This window comes from Xenopus tropicalis, chromosome 3 (genome assembly GCF_000004195.4).
Source record: "Xenopus tropicalis strain Nigerian chromosome 3, UCB_Xtro_10.0, whole genome shotgun sequence".
Classification (NCBI taxonomy): Eukaryota; Metazoa; Chordata; class Amphibia; order Anura; family Pipidae; genus Xenopus; species Xenopus tropicalis.
In genome coordinates this window covers 28,300,090-28,316,041 of record NC_030679.2, presented here as the reverse complement: position 1 = coordinate 28,316,041, position 15,952 = coordinate 28,300,090, and the positions used below count along the sequence as shown (strand labels likewise).

The 15,952-nt window shown below is 36.0% G+C and overlaps 3 protein-coding genes across 3 annotated transcripts; all 3 read left to right on the top strand.

The window, feature by feature from the left end:
* The first annotated feature begins 876 nt into the window (after positions 1 to 876).
* On the top strand, positions 877 to 3,383 carry LOC100493106 (protocadherin gamma-B5). The gene has a single exon (XM_002933639.3). It carries the CDS (start codon positions 966 to 968, stop codon positions 3,381 to 3,383), a length of 2,418 nt encoding a protein of 805 aa, XP_002933685.2. The 5' UTR covers positions 877 to 965.
* A 2,881-nt stretch (positions 3,384 to 6,264) lies between these two features.
* LOC101732109 (protocadherin gamma-B1) lies at positions 6,265 to 11,573 on the top strand. Its single transcript, XM_031898197.1, is given in 2 exon segments — positions 6,265 to 8,673; positions 11,451 to 11,573. Coding segments are annotated over 2 exon segments (2,532 nt in total).
* A 1,234-nt stretch (positions 11,574 to 12,807) lies between these two features.
* On the top strand, positions 12,808 to 15,332 carry LOC100493274 (protocadherin gamma-B2). Its single transcript, XM_002933640.3, has one exon. The coding sequence runs from the start codon at positions 12,915 to 12,917 to the stop codon at positions 15,330 to 15,332; it is 2,418 nt and encodes an 805-aa protein (XP_002933686.3). The 5' UTR covers positions 12,808 to 12,914.
* The last annotated feature ends 620 nt before the right edge of the window (positions 15,333 to 15,952 follow it).

The following is a 15,952-nucleotide window of genomic DNA, read 5'->3' as shown; positions in this document are numbered from 1 at the left end:
ACAGTAAAACCAAAAGCAATGGAGGATTTTAGATGATTTTTAAAAATGAAATAAATCCTCAGTTATGCATTATATTGCATATTAAATAGTAACATTTGGTTGAGTAGCACATAAATGACCACTAGTGATGAGCGAATCTGTCCCGTTTCCATTCACCAAAAAATTTGCGAAACAACAGGAAAATTCACGAAATGGCGAAAAATCATTGAAACGTATTACTTGTATGCCTCTTTTTGTCATGTGCCTCTTTTTTGAAGCAACCGCACCCAATTTGATGCAACCACACCCAATCTGACATGACCTCAACTTTTTTTTAACGTGCAACATATTTTTACCCGCCAAATTTTCACAGAAGTTTCGTAAAAACAATTTGTCAATGACGAAATGCAGAAATTCGCTGCGAATTCATGACTGGCGAAAAAATTCGCTCATCACTAATGACCACTCATTATTATACATGTGCGCCTAGTAATGAATGATAAGGAATTTCAAATGTCGTATGTCATAAATGTGTGTGTTAACCAGGAAAAATACTGCATTTGAATTGAATTTCTTGACAACTTTATATTGCTTATTTGCAGCTGGAGTTTTTAACTTTTTTGTCATTGTATATATCCTTATAATAAAGCATTTTTTTTTTAAAAAAATAGTTTTTTTGCATTGTGTTTCAAAAAAATCCATGAAAAGATGTATATTATATTTGGTTTGCTGGTAATTCTTTATTTAAGACTCTATGTGGCGCTGTTGACCAAGAGGTAGAGGAATTGTACAAGAAAATATTCACATAGAAAGAGATCCTGCAGATCAACAGACAAAAAACACAGAATTTTTACAATCTCCTTTTGTGGAATATATTCTATGGATGTTGTAAATTCTTGTTTCTCTGGATCCAAGAAGTAAAGAAGATAGTGCAACATATTCTACTAATACTTGTGATTGAGAAGATCATCTGTGGAGACATACAAATGGCAATGACATGGCAAGTAAGATTTTTTATACTATCCCTTTTGTATGGAGCAGGTTATGGGCAGATTCAGTATTCAGTACAGGAAGATCAGAAAGAGGGATCTGTAATAGGAAATATTGCAAATGATTTGAACTTGAATGTTCAGGAATTGTCAATTAGAAAATTCCATATTATTTCTCGTACCAAACAGCAGTATATTGATGTTAATTTAGAAAATGGAGACTTATTTATCAAGGAGAAAATTGACAGAGAGACTTTCTGTGGTACTGAGAAAATGTGCTTGCTAAACCTCAAAGCTGTAATCGAAAATCCTCTCCAGATCTTCACCATTAAAGTTGAAATTGAAGACATAAATGACAATGCACCGAGTTTTTCTAAGAAATATTTTGAAGCCGAAATAAGTGAATCTGCTTTGCCAAATGCACGGTTTGCCCTTGGTTATGCACAAGATTCAGATATTGGAACCAATTCAGTGCAGAGCTATTCATTAAGTGAAAATGAATATTTTATCCTTGGAGAAAAAACTAACAGTGATGGGCATGTATATCCAGAACTTGTGTTGGAGAAGCCTTTGGACAGAGAAAAGCAGAGTTCCATTGAGTTGAGTCTAACTGCTTCTGATGGAGGTAGCCCAAGGAAAACTGCTACAGCTTTAATTAAAATTGTAGTTCTTGATGCCAATGACAACTACCCTGCATTTTCTCAGGACACATACCAAGTGACCCTAAGTGAAAATGCTCCAGATGGCTTCTTGGTTATCCAATTGCAGGCTACTGATGACGACGATGGTTCCAATGCACAAATAACGTATTCATTCAGTCACATTTCTGAGAAAGGTGACCAGATCTTTCAGATAAATACTGAAAATGGGGAGATAAAAAAAATTGGAGCGCTGGACTACGAAGTAACAAAAAATTATAAGATAACCGTGGAAGCTAAAGATGGCGGCGGTTTATTTTCTTATTGCGAAGTGTCAGTTCAAATCATCGATGCTAATGATAATACACCCGAGATACAAATCAATTCATTCTTAAGTGTAATTCCAGAGGATTCTCCACCTGAGACAGTCATAGCGTTAATTAATATCCATGATTTGGACTCAGGAGAGAATGGTGAAGTTGTCTGTCAGATCTCCGACACGCTGCCGTTTCAGTTAATATCACTGACTGAGAGTTACTACAAAATTGTAACTTTATCGAGAATGGACAGGGAAATAATTCCTGAATATAATATCTCAATCATTGCCAAAGATAAAGGAACGCCATCCCTGTCCTCCACCAAGATAATGCAGGTCATTTTAACAGACGTTAACGACAACATCCCTGTTTTTGAAAAAGCAAATTACGTAGCCTATGTACCTGAAAATAACTCCCCAGGAATGGCTGTGCTTCGTGTCAATGCCTTAGATCTTGATATTAATGAAAATGGGCAAATTGTTTATTCTATTATAAATACAGACATCCAGGATATCTCCATATCTTCCCATGTTTCAATAAACTCAGGAACTGGAGTTATTTATGCCCTACATGGTTTTGACTACGAGCAGATGCGAGAATTTCAGTTTCAGGTAATGGCTAAAGACAGCGGGATCCCGTCACTGAGCAGCAATGCCACCATTAGAGTTTGTATAACTGATAAGAATGATAATTCTCCAAAGATTCTCTATCCATCATCAGACACTGAAGGAACAGCCGTCTATGAATTAATTCCTCACTCCTCAGAGAAAGGCTACCTAGTAACCAAAGTGATTGCAGTCGATGCTGACTCAGGGCACAATTCATGGCTTTCCTATCATTTAATTCAGGTTCAAGATCCTTCGATTTTTACGATTGGTCAGTACACAGGGGAAATTAGATTAACACGTGATTTTCAAGAAACGGATTCTTCAAGGCAAAAAATTGTGGTGATGGTAAAAGATAACGGGGAACCCTCTCTATCTGCTACAGTCACACTAAACCTACTTATAGCTGAAAATTTTCAAGTTATTCCCGAGATAAGTAACACGCCTATCAAGTTGGATACACCTGATGTAACCTTTTACCTAGTCATAGCCATTGCAATCATTTCCTTTTTATTCATTTTAGCTGTGATTGGTACAGTCATTTCTAAATGTAGATCATCTAGCTCTCCAGGAACTTTTGGAACTTTAACTAGAAACATATATCCACAATATGCTTTTCAATACCCATCCCAAGTGAGTGATGGAACCTTACCATTGCCTTTCTCCTATGATGTATGTGTTGCACTGGATTCAACCCAGAATGAGTTTCCCTTTCTCAAGCCAAGCCAGAATGTTCCAACTGACAATCTCATTGATACTGGTGATTCATCTACTGGTAATGATTCCTTAAAAGAAGCTCTACCTGACAGCAGTCTTTCACAGGTAAGCTACTCTGAATGGCTAATTCATTTTTAAACCACAATTTACCTAATCATGATATTTTAGTATATTTCTGTTATTAAAGGTCCACAAAATGCAAAGTTATGGCATTGTGCCATGCAGAACATCAATATTCTTTGATTTTAGTACTCATATTACAAAAGTGCATGCTATCCATTTAGCCATGGTACTATTGTCAGTCTTAAGGTGGTCAGTGAATGACACATTTCTAGTTTTTTGCCTAATGACTAAAACCCAAAATTGTACAATGATTTGCTGGTTCTAGGAGTTTGACTGAGGATGTCCAAGCTGTAGCGTCTCAATGGTCAAGATCAAGGTCCCTTAATCATAAAGAGTAATAAAGGTATCTGTATAGAATATGAATGGCCTGCTATAGGTTTCTGGGCATTCTTCAGGTACAGGTATAGGAATGCTTGAGACCTGGGCTTTTCTGGATAAGGAGTCTTTCTGTAATTTTAATTCCCATACCTACAAAAAAATCCCATACCTATACAAAAATATAATGTAAGCAGTAAATAAACCCAATATGATTGTTTTTCTCCAGAAAGGATTAATTATATCTTAATTATAATAAAGGACAAGGTACTGTTCTATTATTACAGAGAAAAAGCTAATCATTCCTGAAAGTCTGGATTAAAATGAAGTCTATTGGAGGCTAACTTCCCGTAATTCGAAGCTATCTGAATAATGGGTTGCCAGATAATGGAACCCATACATCTGTAATACAATTTTCTCCAATGGTTGAGACTTGTGATGGGCGAAATAATTCACAAGGCATGGGTTCTTGGCAATTTTTCCGCATTTTGCCATTGGCAGTTTATTTTCACGGAACAAGAAAAATTTGGTGCAGGAAAATTCACCACGTGACAAAAAATTACCTGTGACATTTTTGCCATTTCACAAATTTTTTGCCGTTTTGCAAATCTTTTGCTTGATTCTCAAATTTTGCGATGAATCAAAGTTGAACAGATTCATCCATCACTAGTTGAGACACAAAGACACTAGTAGATAAAACAGAATCTAGAATGCATGTGTGTTGGGATTGTGAGAAAGACAGTATTTATTACACGGAAAGTAAAATCAAATCCAGTAAAGATGCCACAACTAGAGATGAGCACTTGAGATGAGAACTTTTTTTTTATACAGCTTTGTGGCAAAATTTACATTTTCATGAATCTGCAATAAAATTTCACCATATGTCTTGGTGAAAAAAATGGGTTTTTACACTGGAGGAAAATGCAGCAGTCATAATTTTGGGCCCCATACTTCCTCATCAGCAAAATGGATCGGAGCCTTCCCCAGATCCTGCCCCCCCCATCTATCTAAGGAAATGTCAGAGTCAGGGTCGGACTGGGCCGCCGGGACACCGGGAAAAATCCCGGTGGGCCCCGGCCCTAGTGGGCCCCAGCGGCCCAGTCCGACCTTTGCCGGCACTCCCCGCTACTGACTGTTCCTCCCCGACGCGTTCAATTTATACGCGCTCGGGGAGGACGTCAGGCGGGGGCCCTTCGGGGGGGTTAGGGGGGCCCTTGGGGGGGTTAGGGGACGCGGCTGGAGCACCTGCAGGGCCCCTGGGGCGGGAGCCCCGGTGGGCCCTGCACCCCCCAGTCCGACCCTGGTCAGAGTGCTATGTTAGCAAAATTGGCAACATAAAGAACAGTTGGGAATAGCATGGAAAGGATCTTCTCTAACAGTGTAGGGCAATGATTATGTGACTGCAGAGGTAAAAATGCTGTAACTGCAATTTTTACCTAATTTTGCCTTCCTATTGACTTCAGTGTTTCAGTTTCAAGTTTTTATTGTCATATACAAATAACAATGAAGCATCATTACTGTAATGAAATTTTTTTGACCCGTGTTCCTCCCAACTTTACAATAAAAAAAATGCAATGAAATATTTGAAATTGTGCAGTGAGGATTTAAAGTGGCTTTGCTTAAAGTGATACTGCGAAGAGTCGAGTAGTTATGGGGAGGGAGAATGTCAGCAGTTCAGAAGCCTGGTGGCTTCTGGGTAGAAACTGTCTCTGTATCTGCTGGTGCGAGTCTGGTTGCTCCTGTACTTCCTGCCTGATGGTAGGAGCGTGAAAAGTCTGTGGCCAGGGTGGCTGGGGTCAGAGAGGATCCGCTGCATCTTCCTCCTACAGCGCTGTCTGTACAGAGTATTTGTGAAGTGTGTGAACTTCCTGAAGAAATAATTTAGGTAGTAGTTTTGTTGTGGATATGCTATAGCTAACAAAGGCAGACTGTTGTGAATATATATATATATATATATACTGTATATAATACTATTAATAATACTATTATATAGTACATATATATCATATATACATATATCATGTACATCTTCATGAAGTAGTTACTTGATCTGTGTTGGGTTTTTTTCAGTTCAAATATAACTAAATCTGGAGGGCAGTAAACATACATTGTAAAGTATACATTGTACAAATTGGCCCCAACCTTGTATTAAAAATGGCACTGCTGAATATATTCTTTTTGTTAAAAACATATGTTTCTATTTTGTACGAGATAAAGAAAAACACAACTTTTGTGAAACTGTGTACATGAAAGCAAAAATGTTTTTACAATTATAAAAGCAGGTGAACAAATATATATTGTATGTATATATTTATAAAGTAGTAAATGCCAATCAGAGTGTGAGAGAGATTTGTGTTGGGAACAGTTATATAGCAGTTCCTTATTTGGTACCCTATGTGGCGCTGTTGACCAGCAAGATTGAGAAATTGTGAATGGCAATGCTCTCATGCAATAGTCAGACACTGCAGAGTAGCAGAATTCATTGCTCTCCTTTCTCTGACTGAGATTAGGCTCTTGGATATCATTACACATATCTCCCATAGTTATACCAAGGCAGAAATAGGATTCTTAACAACTAAAGATGTGTGAGAAGATCACATATGGAGGAAGACCAAGGACAATTATATGGCAAGTAGTCTTCTTTCTATTCTATTTGTATGAGACTTTTGCTGGTCAGGTTCAGTACTCAGTATATGAGGAATCAGAACAAGGATTCATCATAGGAAATATTGCAAATGATTTGAACATGGATATTGAGGAATTATCGGATAGAGAATTCCAAATTGTTTCTCAAGACCAAAAACAATATATAAGTGTTAATTTGGAAAGTGGAGACCTGTTTGTCACAGAGAGGATAGATAGAGAGACATTATGTGGCACAGAGGAGGAATGCTTCTTAGACATGAAAGCACTGATGGTTAATCCACTGCACATTTACACAGTTAAAGTTGAAATTGAAGACATTAATGACAATGCACCAATTTTTTAAAAAAATTATTTTGAAGCAGGAATAAGTGAGTCTGCTTTACCAGGGGCACGGTTTGCCCTTGGCTACGCACAAGATCCTGATCTTGGTAGCAATTCTGTACAGAGCTATGGACTTAGCACAAATGAGTATTTCATCCTTGGAGAAAGAATTAGCAGCGATGGAAGTAAAAATCCTGAACTTGTGCTGGAGAAGCCTTTGGATCGAGAGAAGCAAAATTCCATTGAGTTAATGCTAACTGCTTCTGATGGAGGTAGCCCTAGAAAAACTGGCACAGCTTTAATTAAGATTGTGGTTTATGATGCTAACGATAACTATCCCGTTTTCAGTCAGGACACCTATGTAGTGAATATAAATGAAAATGCACCAAATGGCTCTTTAGTTCTCCAGTTACATGCTACTGATGAAGATGATGGGTCAAATGGAGAGATAACATATTCATTTAGTCACATTCCAGAAAACGCGTTGCACATTTTCAGAATAGATTCTCAAACTGGTGAGTTGTCAAAAGTAGGGGAGCTGGACTATGAGGTAACAAAGAGATACACAATAACGGTTGAAGCCAAAGATGGTGGCGACTTAGTTTCTCACTGTAAAGTCTCTGTCCAGGTTGTCGATGCCAATGATAATGCACCTGTGATAATAGTAAATTCTTTTTCAAGTGCAATTTCCGAGGATTCCCCACCCGAAACAGTAATAGCGCTGATTCGAATTTATGATGGAGACACTGGTGAGAATGGTGAGATTGTTTGCCAGATCCCTGACATATTACCATTCCAATTAATATCCTTAACAGACAATTATTATAAAATTGTGTCTTTATCAAGATTGGATCGAGAACAACGATCTGCCTATAATATCACAATTCTAGCTAAAGATAAAGGCTTGCCATCACTTTGCAGCAACAAAACGCTCCAAGTGACTTTAACAGATATTAATGACAATTCTCCTGTTTTTGATAAAACAAATTATATTGCCTATGTCCCAGAAAATAACCATCCTGGAACATCAGTTCTCCATATTACTGCTTTAGATCTTGACATCAATGAAAATGGGAAAATTACTTATAGTATAATCAGTACAGCTATTCAAGGCATCCCTGTCTCTTCACATGTTTCCATAAACTCAGCAACTGGAGTTGTTTATGCCCTACATGCTTTTGACTATGAGAAGATAAGAGAATTACATTTCCAAGTAATGGCTGAAGACAGTGGATCTCCTTCTCTGAGCAGTAATGTATCTGTTAGGGTTTGTATTATTGACTGGAATGATAACTACCCGAAGATTCTCTATCCATCATCAGACACTGAAGGAGCAATATATGAATTCATCCCTCTTCCCTCTGAGAAAGGCTATCTAGTAACTAAAGTGATTGCAGTGGATGCTGACTCTGGGCACAATGCATGGCTCTCTTATCATTTATTACAGGTCCAAGAACCTTCAATTTTTGTGATTGGCCATCACACAGGGGAAATCAGGTTGGCTAGAGATTTAGAAGAAACAGATTCTTCAAGGCAAAAACTTGTAGTCATGGTGAAGGACAGTGGAGAACCCTCTTTGTCTGCAACAGTTACACTAAACCTTATTGTAGCTGAAAGCTTTCAAGTTCTTCCTGAAACAAATAACAAACCCATCAAGCTGGATACTACATCCAATATAACATTTTATTTGGTAATTGCAATTGCAATGATTTCATTTTTATTTATTTTGGCTGTGATTGCAGTGGTGATTTCAAAATGTAGAAATTCTAGTTCTTCAGTTGTATTTGGGACTTTTGACAGAAAATGCTACCCTCCAGTAAATTTCAGATGTCCTTCTCAGTTGAGTGATGGAACCTTGCCATTGCCTTTCTCATACGATGTCTGCGTCACACTGGATTCAAGCCAAAATGAATTTGCCTTTCTCAGGCCCAGTCAGACTGTTCCAACAGAAAATCTTATTGATACTGATGTTACAGGAAATGATTCTGAAAAAAAAGTTATTTCAGGCAGCAACCTTTCCCAGGTAAGATAATGTTTTTGTATTTTTAAGGGAACAGTTTTGCAAATACAGGTATGGGGCCTGTTATCCAGAATGCTCGGGACCCGGGGTATTCTGGATAAGGGATCTTAATGTAATTAGGATCTCCATAACTTAAGTCTACTAAAAATCATTTAAATATTGAATAAACCCAATAGGCTTGTTTTGCCTCCAATAAGGATTAATTATATCTTAGTTGGGATCAAGTACAGGTACTGTTTTATTATTACAGAGAAAGGGAATCATTTAACCATTAAATAAACCCAATAGGGCTGTTCTGCCCCCAATAAGGGGTAATTATATCTTAGTTGGGATCAAGTACAGGTACTGTTTTATTATTACAGAGAAAAGGGAATCATTTAAGTATTGACTAAACCCAATAGGGCTGTTCTGCCCCAATAAGGGGTGATTATATCTTAGTTGGGATCAAGTACAAGGTTTTGTTTTATTATTACAGAGAAAAAGGAAAATAATTTTTAAAAATTAGAATTATTTGTTTATAATGGGGTCTATGGGAGATGGCCTTTCTGTAATTCGGAACTTTCTGGATAAAGGTTTCCGGATAAGGGATCCCATACCTGTACAAATAATAACTTATTTGTACTTGTGTTAATAATCCTTAGCAAAGATTTTGTCTGCCCAATGAACTTAATGTGTGTAATGTATGTACTATATCATTTCAAAGGAAATTTCAAAGGTTGGGACAAAAAGTGAAACTTACCACATGGAAAAAGTAAACATCAGTGGTGCAGAGTTTGTTGGGCCTTTATAAATATGTGTTAATAATAAGTGTAACATTTACATTATGTACATAGACTGACACTCCGTGAAAGACACACCCCCATCAATAATGGTAAAATCACTGGAATATCTAGAGGGGATATTTAGATTAGTAGAATACAACAACATAATAATAATAATAATAATAATAATAATAATAATAATAATAATAATAATAATAATAATAATAATAATAATAATAATATTAAAAGAAGTCTACAGACAAGAAAACTGTAAATCCCCTCCACACAATAGATATTAATCTCTCATCTCCTAGATCAAATGGACAATATCAAATCATTTCACTGTAAGCAGGACATGGCTTATTCAAGAGCCAAACAAAAAAATAACCACTTGGGGTTTTATTCATGTGACTACTGGTTTTTAAAGTTTTTTAAAGTGCATAACTATCGGCTGGCTTGTGGGAATGTTTTACAAATAATTAGAAATGAACCGTTATGAGCCAATTCTACAAAAAGATCCTCAATAAGATTTTACAACTTAGATAAAACATGTAAAGAGTATTTGATGTTTAGAGAGTAGCCCTGTTTGCCAAGCAAAGTTAATTCTCCTTGATTGAGTTCATTTCATATTGCCATGATAAATGATATATAGTAGGTAGCAGGTCACTGACCTTCATGTAACGATTACTGCCAAGTTGAGCAAAATGAATGTAAGAATATGTGAGTGGTCTTATATGTTATGTACAAAGCAGAATAACTATTGGGCTAAAGAAAATACTATTGTCATTTATCTTTTACTTTGAATTGAAATGTTGGGGGAAAAGGCAAGTTAGCCATGGTAATGTTCCTGTTCCATGTTTTACTATAGACTGTATTCAAAAACAATGTTAAATCCCAAGAAGTTTCCATAAACTACAAAAGTGAAAATGTGGTTATTGGCTTCCACAACAAAAGATGGGTTGGTTACAACTAGAAGTACCGAATGAGAAATTTGTTTTCAGTCTACTACAACTGATTTACCATTTTAACTTACATTGAAAAATACATATGTTACATTACATTAACGTGCTGACAGTGTCTGGGGAATTTTAATTTTATTTTTTGCACAGTTTATAAATATGACAATATGGCCTGCTTTCCCAGAATGCATTCCTTTAAAAACCACTGGGATGATAAAAGGTAACCCAATTTTTAGCAAAAGCTTGAAAAGCACCTGTTTCATTATGTTATGTTATTTCCTTTTGCAAAACAACCACAAAATGACTATTTAGAATACTTAGGATATTTTTTTAATTTGCCACTTTGATTGTTTACATTTAATTAGCTTACATAAGATTTTAATTTTGTTCATGTAATTTTGTTTTTGTAATTTTTGTTCATGTAAATGAACAAATATATGAATATAATGACCGCTGATCATAAAACTCTATAATGGCTTCACAGTCTCCTCGCATTGAACCTGGTTTCTAAAGACACTGGAGCATTTTATCCACTGAAGAAAAGATACAATCTACTATAGATATATATATGATAATCATCTACAGAAATATTCAAAGGAGAGTGAAATTGCAAATAATATTTTGCTTTCTAATCCTTTTTTAAACTCCTGTTTAAGGGCAGATCCAATACTTAATATATGAAGAACTAAAACTGTAATAAACTGCTGGCTAGCAGTGGGTTAATACTTCTGCTGTGTTAGTTCAGGTACAGATACACACTGGAACTTTTGGTATATTTATTAGAACATGGCAGGTAGATCTGGCCTGCTCCATGCTGGCTCTCAGCTTAACAGGAAGCACAACACAGGAACAGGAATATCATCATCAATGAATGGCAAAACAGCAAGAATGCCATTAACCAAAATGTCTATACAAGCAGGTTACTACAAAAACGAGGATGAAAAATAGTGATTTATATGTCAAAGAGGGGATTGCTAAAGAGGCACATTGTGCCACAGAAATCTCTTATAAAATATCAGGAATTCAAGACCTTAATGACAATGCACCACACTTTTTTAAGTTTGAAGTAGCAGTTAGTGAATCTGCTCTACCAGGAGCACATTTTGCTTTGGAGAAAGAACCAGCAACAATGGAAGTAAATCCATATATTTGGGTCAAGAGAAGCAAAGTTCTGTTGAGTTAAGCCTAACTCCTTCTGGTGGAGGTAGACAAAAAAAAACCTGGCACAGCTTTCAGATTGGGGTTGATGCTAATGGCGACTATATATTTTTCAGTCATGTCACCTATATGGTAAATATATATGAAAATGCACCAAATGGCATTTAGTTCTCCAGTTATATGCTACAGATCCAGATGATGGTTCCAATAGCCAAATAACCTATTCATTTAGCCATATTTCTTAGAATGCACACCATATTTTTACAATTATTTTTTGTGGAATTGTTAAAGGTTAGAGAGTTAGACTATATGGTGACAACTAGATAAACAATAACACTGGAAGCTCAAGATGGTGGGGGGCTTAGTTTCTCATTGTAATGTGTCAGTTCAGATTATTGATGCCGATGATAATACCCCTGAGATACAAATCAATTCTTTCTTGATTGCTATCTCAGAAGGTTGAACCTTTTGGGATAGAAGTTATAGCACAACTTCAGATTCATGACTTGGACTTCAGAAAGAATGAAGAGGTTGTTTGTCTAATCTCTGAAATGCTACCATTTCAATTAATATCAGTAACTAAGAACTACTATAAAATTGTGATAATTTCATAATTTTGGAGTTGGTTTTTAATTTAAAACATTCCTAATCCATAAGATGAAGCTTTCAGGTTCTTTAAGAAATAGAGGATTTCAGAGAAGTGTCTAAAAAGAATGTGTATTACTTCCACCCAGGGAATCTATTGACTGAGGCAACACAAATGGGCTCATAAAATGATTCAGACAACTACAAAAAAAGAAAGAAGTTAATTTCCAGTAGGTGACCATAAACCAGAGCTAGACTAATGGTCCTATTGTCAAGTAACCCTGAAAGCACCTCAAACACATACATTGTGAATTGCTTTGTGTTCTATATCCCCACATGCGTCTTTCAGTCAGTACCCCTGTACTATAAAATGGACTTTATGTTTAGGGATACTGACATACATGCCTTGAGATAGTTGCAAGTGATTGAACAAAATGTAAGTATAAATTGCTCTTTATGTAAATAAAGATTATATTTGTGTTTGCTCATAGAAAACTAGTGTAGGGTTTCATATTTTTAAAAAAATTATATATTCTTATCCTGACATTTTTTTGTTGCAGTTCCTGATTTAAGACTCTGAGTGGCACTGTTGACTAACAAGGTAGAGAAACTGTGTATATACAGTACATGCAGTAGTCAGACATTTCAGATTAGGACAATTTCACAGTCTCTTGTGAGTCTATCTATCTTTCTGCATTTTTGCAAAAAAATATCCAGTCTTGTGATAAGAAAAGGGCAAAAATATAAATTGGCATCTGGCATCTGGCAACAGGGGGAGAAGATGATCTGTGGAAACATCCAAAAGGCAGTAACATGGCAAGTATTTTTCTTCATTCTTTGCCTTTTCTATAATGTTCTGTATGGGCAGATTCAGTACTCAATACCTGAAGAAATGAAACAGGGATCTGTAATAGGAAATATTGCAAATGATTTTAACTTGGATGTTAAGGAATTGTCTCTTAGAAATCTGCATATTGCATCTCATGACAAAAAACAGTATGTCAATGTTAATTTAGAAAATGGAGACTTGGTTATTACAGAAAAGATAGACAGAGAAGCATTGTGTGGAACAGAACAGCAATGCATATTAAACCTCAAAGCAATGATTGAAAATCCTCTCCAGATCTTCAGCATTAAAGTTGAAATTCAAGACATTAATGACAATGCCCCAAGTTTTCCCAAGAATTCTTTGAAAATAGTGATTAGTGAATCTGCCTTACCGGGGGTGCGATTTGGCCTGGGCTATGCACAAGATCCAGATCTTGGTATCAATTCTGTACAGAGCTATGGACTTAGCACAAATGACTATTTCATTCTTGGAGAAAGAACCAGCAGTGATGGAAGTAAATATCCTGAGTTAGTACTGGAAAAGTCTTTGGATCGAGAACAGCAAAGCTCCATTGAGTTAAGTCTAACTGCTTCTGATGGAGGTAGACCAATGAAAACTGGTACAACTTTAATCAGAATTGTTGTTTATGATACTAACGATAACCACCCTGTTTTTAGTCAGGATAATTATCAGGTTAATATATATGAAAATGTAGCAAACAATTTCTCAGTTCTACAGATACAGGCCAGCGATATAGATGAAGGTGCGAATGGCCAAATTACGTATTCATTTACTCACATTCCCGAGAATGCGCTACACATTTTTTCAATAGATTCTCAAACTGGGCAGATAACAAAAATAGGAGACCTTGACTACGAGGTAACAAAGAAATACACACTGACAGTAGAAGCTAAAGATGGCGGGGAGTTGGTTTCCCACTGTAAAGTGTCAATCCAGGTTATAGATGCCAATGATAATGCACCTGAAATACAAATCAATTCCTTCTTGGGTACAGTTCCAGAGGACTCTCCACCTGAAACAGTCATAGCAATTATTTATGTGCACGATTTGGACTCAGGAGAAAATGGTGAAGTTGTCTGTCAGATTCCTGAAAACCTACCTTTTCAATTAATTACATTAACCGAAAGCTACTACAAACTAGTGACTTTATCAAGAATGGACAGAGAAAGAATCTCTGAATATAATATCTCAATAACTGCCAAAGATAAAGGAACACCATCACTATCCTCCTTAAAAACAATAAGGGTAGCTTTAACAGATGTCAATGACAACATCCCTGTTTTTGAAAAAACACATTATGTTACCTATGTACCTGAAAACAACCAACCAGGAATGTCTATACTCCATGTTAATGCATTAGATCTTGACATTAATGACAATGGATTCATTACTTATTCAGTTATTAGTACAGATATCCAAAATATCCCCATATCTTCACATGTTTCCATAAACTCTGCAACTGGAGTTATTTATGCCCTCCATGCTTTTGATTATGAACAGATACGAGAATTTGAATTCCAGGTGATGGCTACAGACAACGGGTCTCCTTCTTTGAGCAGCAATGCCACCATTAGGGTTTGCATTATTGATAAGAATGATAATTCTCCAAAGATTCTCTATCCATCGTCAGACACTGAAGGAACAGCATTATATGAATTTATTCCTCAGTCATCTGAGAGAGGTTACCTAGTTACCAAAGTGATTGCAGTGGACGCTGACTCTGGGCACAATGCGTGGCTTTCTTATCACCTATTACAGACTCAAGAGCCGTCAGTTGTTATGATTGGTCAAAGTACGGGAGAAATCAGGTTAGCGCGGGATTTCCAAGAAACAGATTCTACAAGGCAAAAAATTGTTGTCATGGTAAAAGATAACGGGGAGCCCGCACTATCTGCTACAGTTACACTGAATCTGATTATAGCTGAAAACTTTCAAGTTCTCCCTGAAACGAATAACAAGTCCGTAAAGTTAGACAATCCATCTAATTTATCTCTGTATCTTGTAATTGCAATTGCAATGATTTCCCTTTTGTTTATTATAACTGTGACTGGCACATTGGTTTATAAATGTAGAAAATCCAACCCTTCACCTACATTTGGGATGTTTGATAAAGACATTTATCCACAAGTGGCTTTTAGATATCCTACACAGCTGAGTGATGGAACCTTACCATTTCCATTTTCCTATGATGTATGTGTGACACTGGATTCAAGCCAGAATGAGTTTGCCTATCGGAAGCCAAGTGAGAATATTCCAACAGAGAGTCTTATTGATACAGATAATTTGGTTATAATTAATGATTCTATAAAAGAAGTCCTGCCTGACAGCGGTTTATCACAGGTAAGATAGTGCATGTCTTATGATATAACTTCAACTTTTTTTAAATTATTGTACACAGACACAAATATCATATCTATATAATAATCGGCTAGTCTGTAATGATTGTTAGCAATACAAATAATGTAAAATAAAATGAAATAAAGATAATATAATAAAAATAATTCAAACCATTCTATATAGTAAAAACAGTGCTTATACTGAATTTACAAACAAATGGCATGAAGTCTGGAAATGACAGATATGTGTAGCAGTAAATTAGTAAATAAATTGTGACACCATCCATGCAAGTCTATGAATTATGTGAGTCTAAAAATGCCATAGTGGGTAGTATCCAGCCTGCTGACATACACTTGTACAGGGTCTACCAGGACATTGATGCAAATGACCAGTATTTAATTTGAGTAATTAGATGGTATCGGGTACAGTGCTTATCTGTGTTGTTGGGTTTTTCTTAGTTGTTACTAATATACAAATCAGCTGAAATCCAATAATAAGCTCAAATTAAATTTAAAAAAATATTGTTTTCCTAGAATGAATAGATATAACATGAAAAGCTATAGAAATAAACAAATTGACATTATACCATATACATATTAAATACGTACAGAATATACATAAAACCTGTATAT

Coding starts and splice junctions, on each gene's coding strand:
- LOC100493106 (XM_002933639.3), top strand. CDS start 966: ATGGCAATGACATGGCAAGTAAGATTTTTTATACTATCCCTTTTGTAT.
- LOC100493274 (XM_002933640.3), top strand. CDS start 12,915: ATGATCTGTGGAAACATCCAAAAGGCAGTAACATGGCAAGTATTTTTC.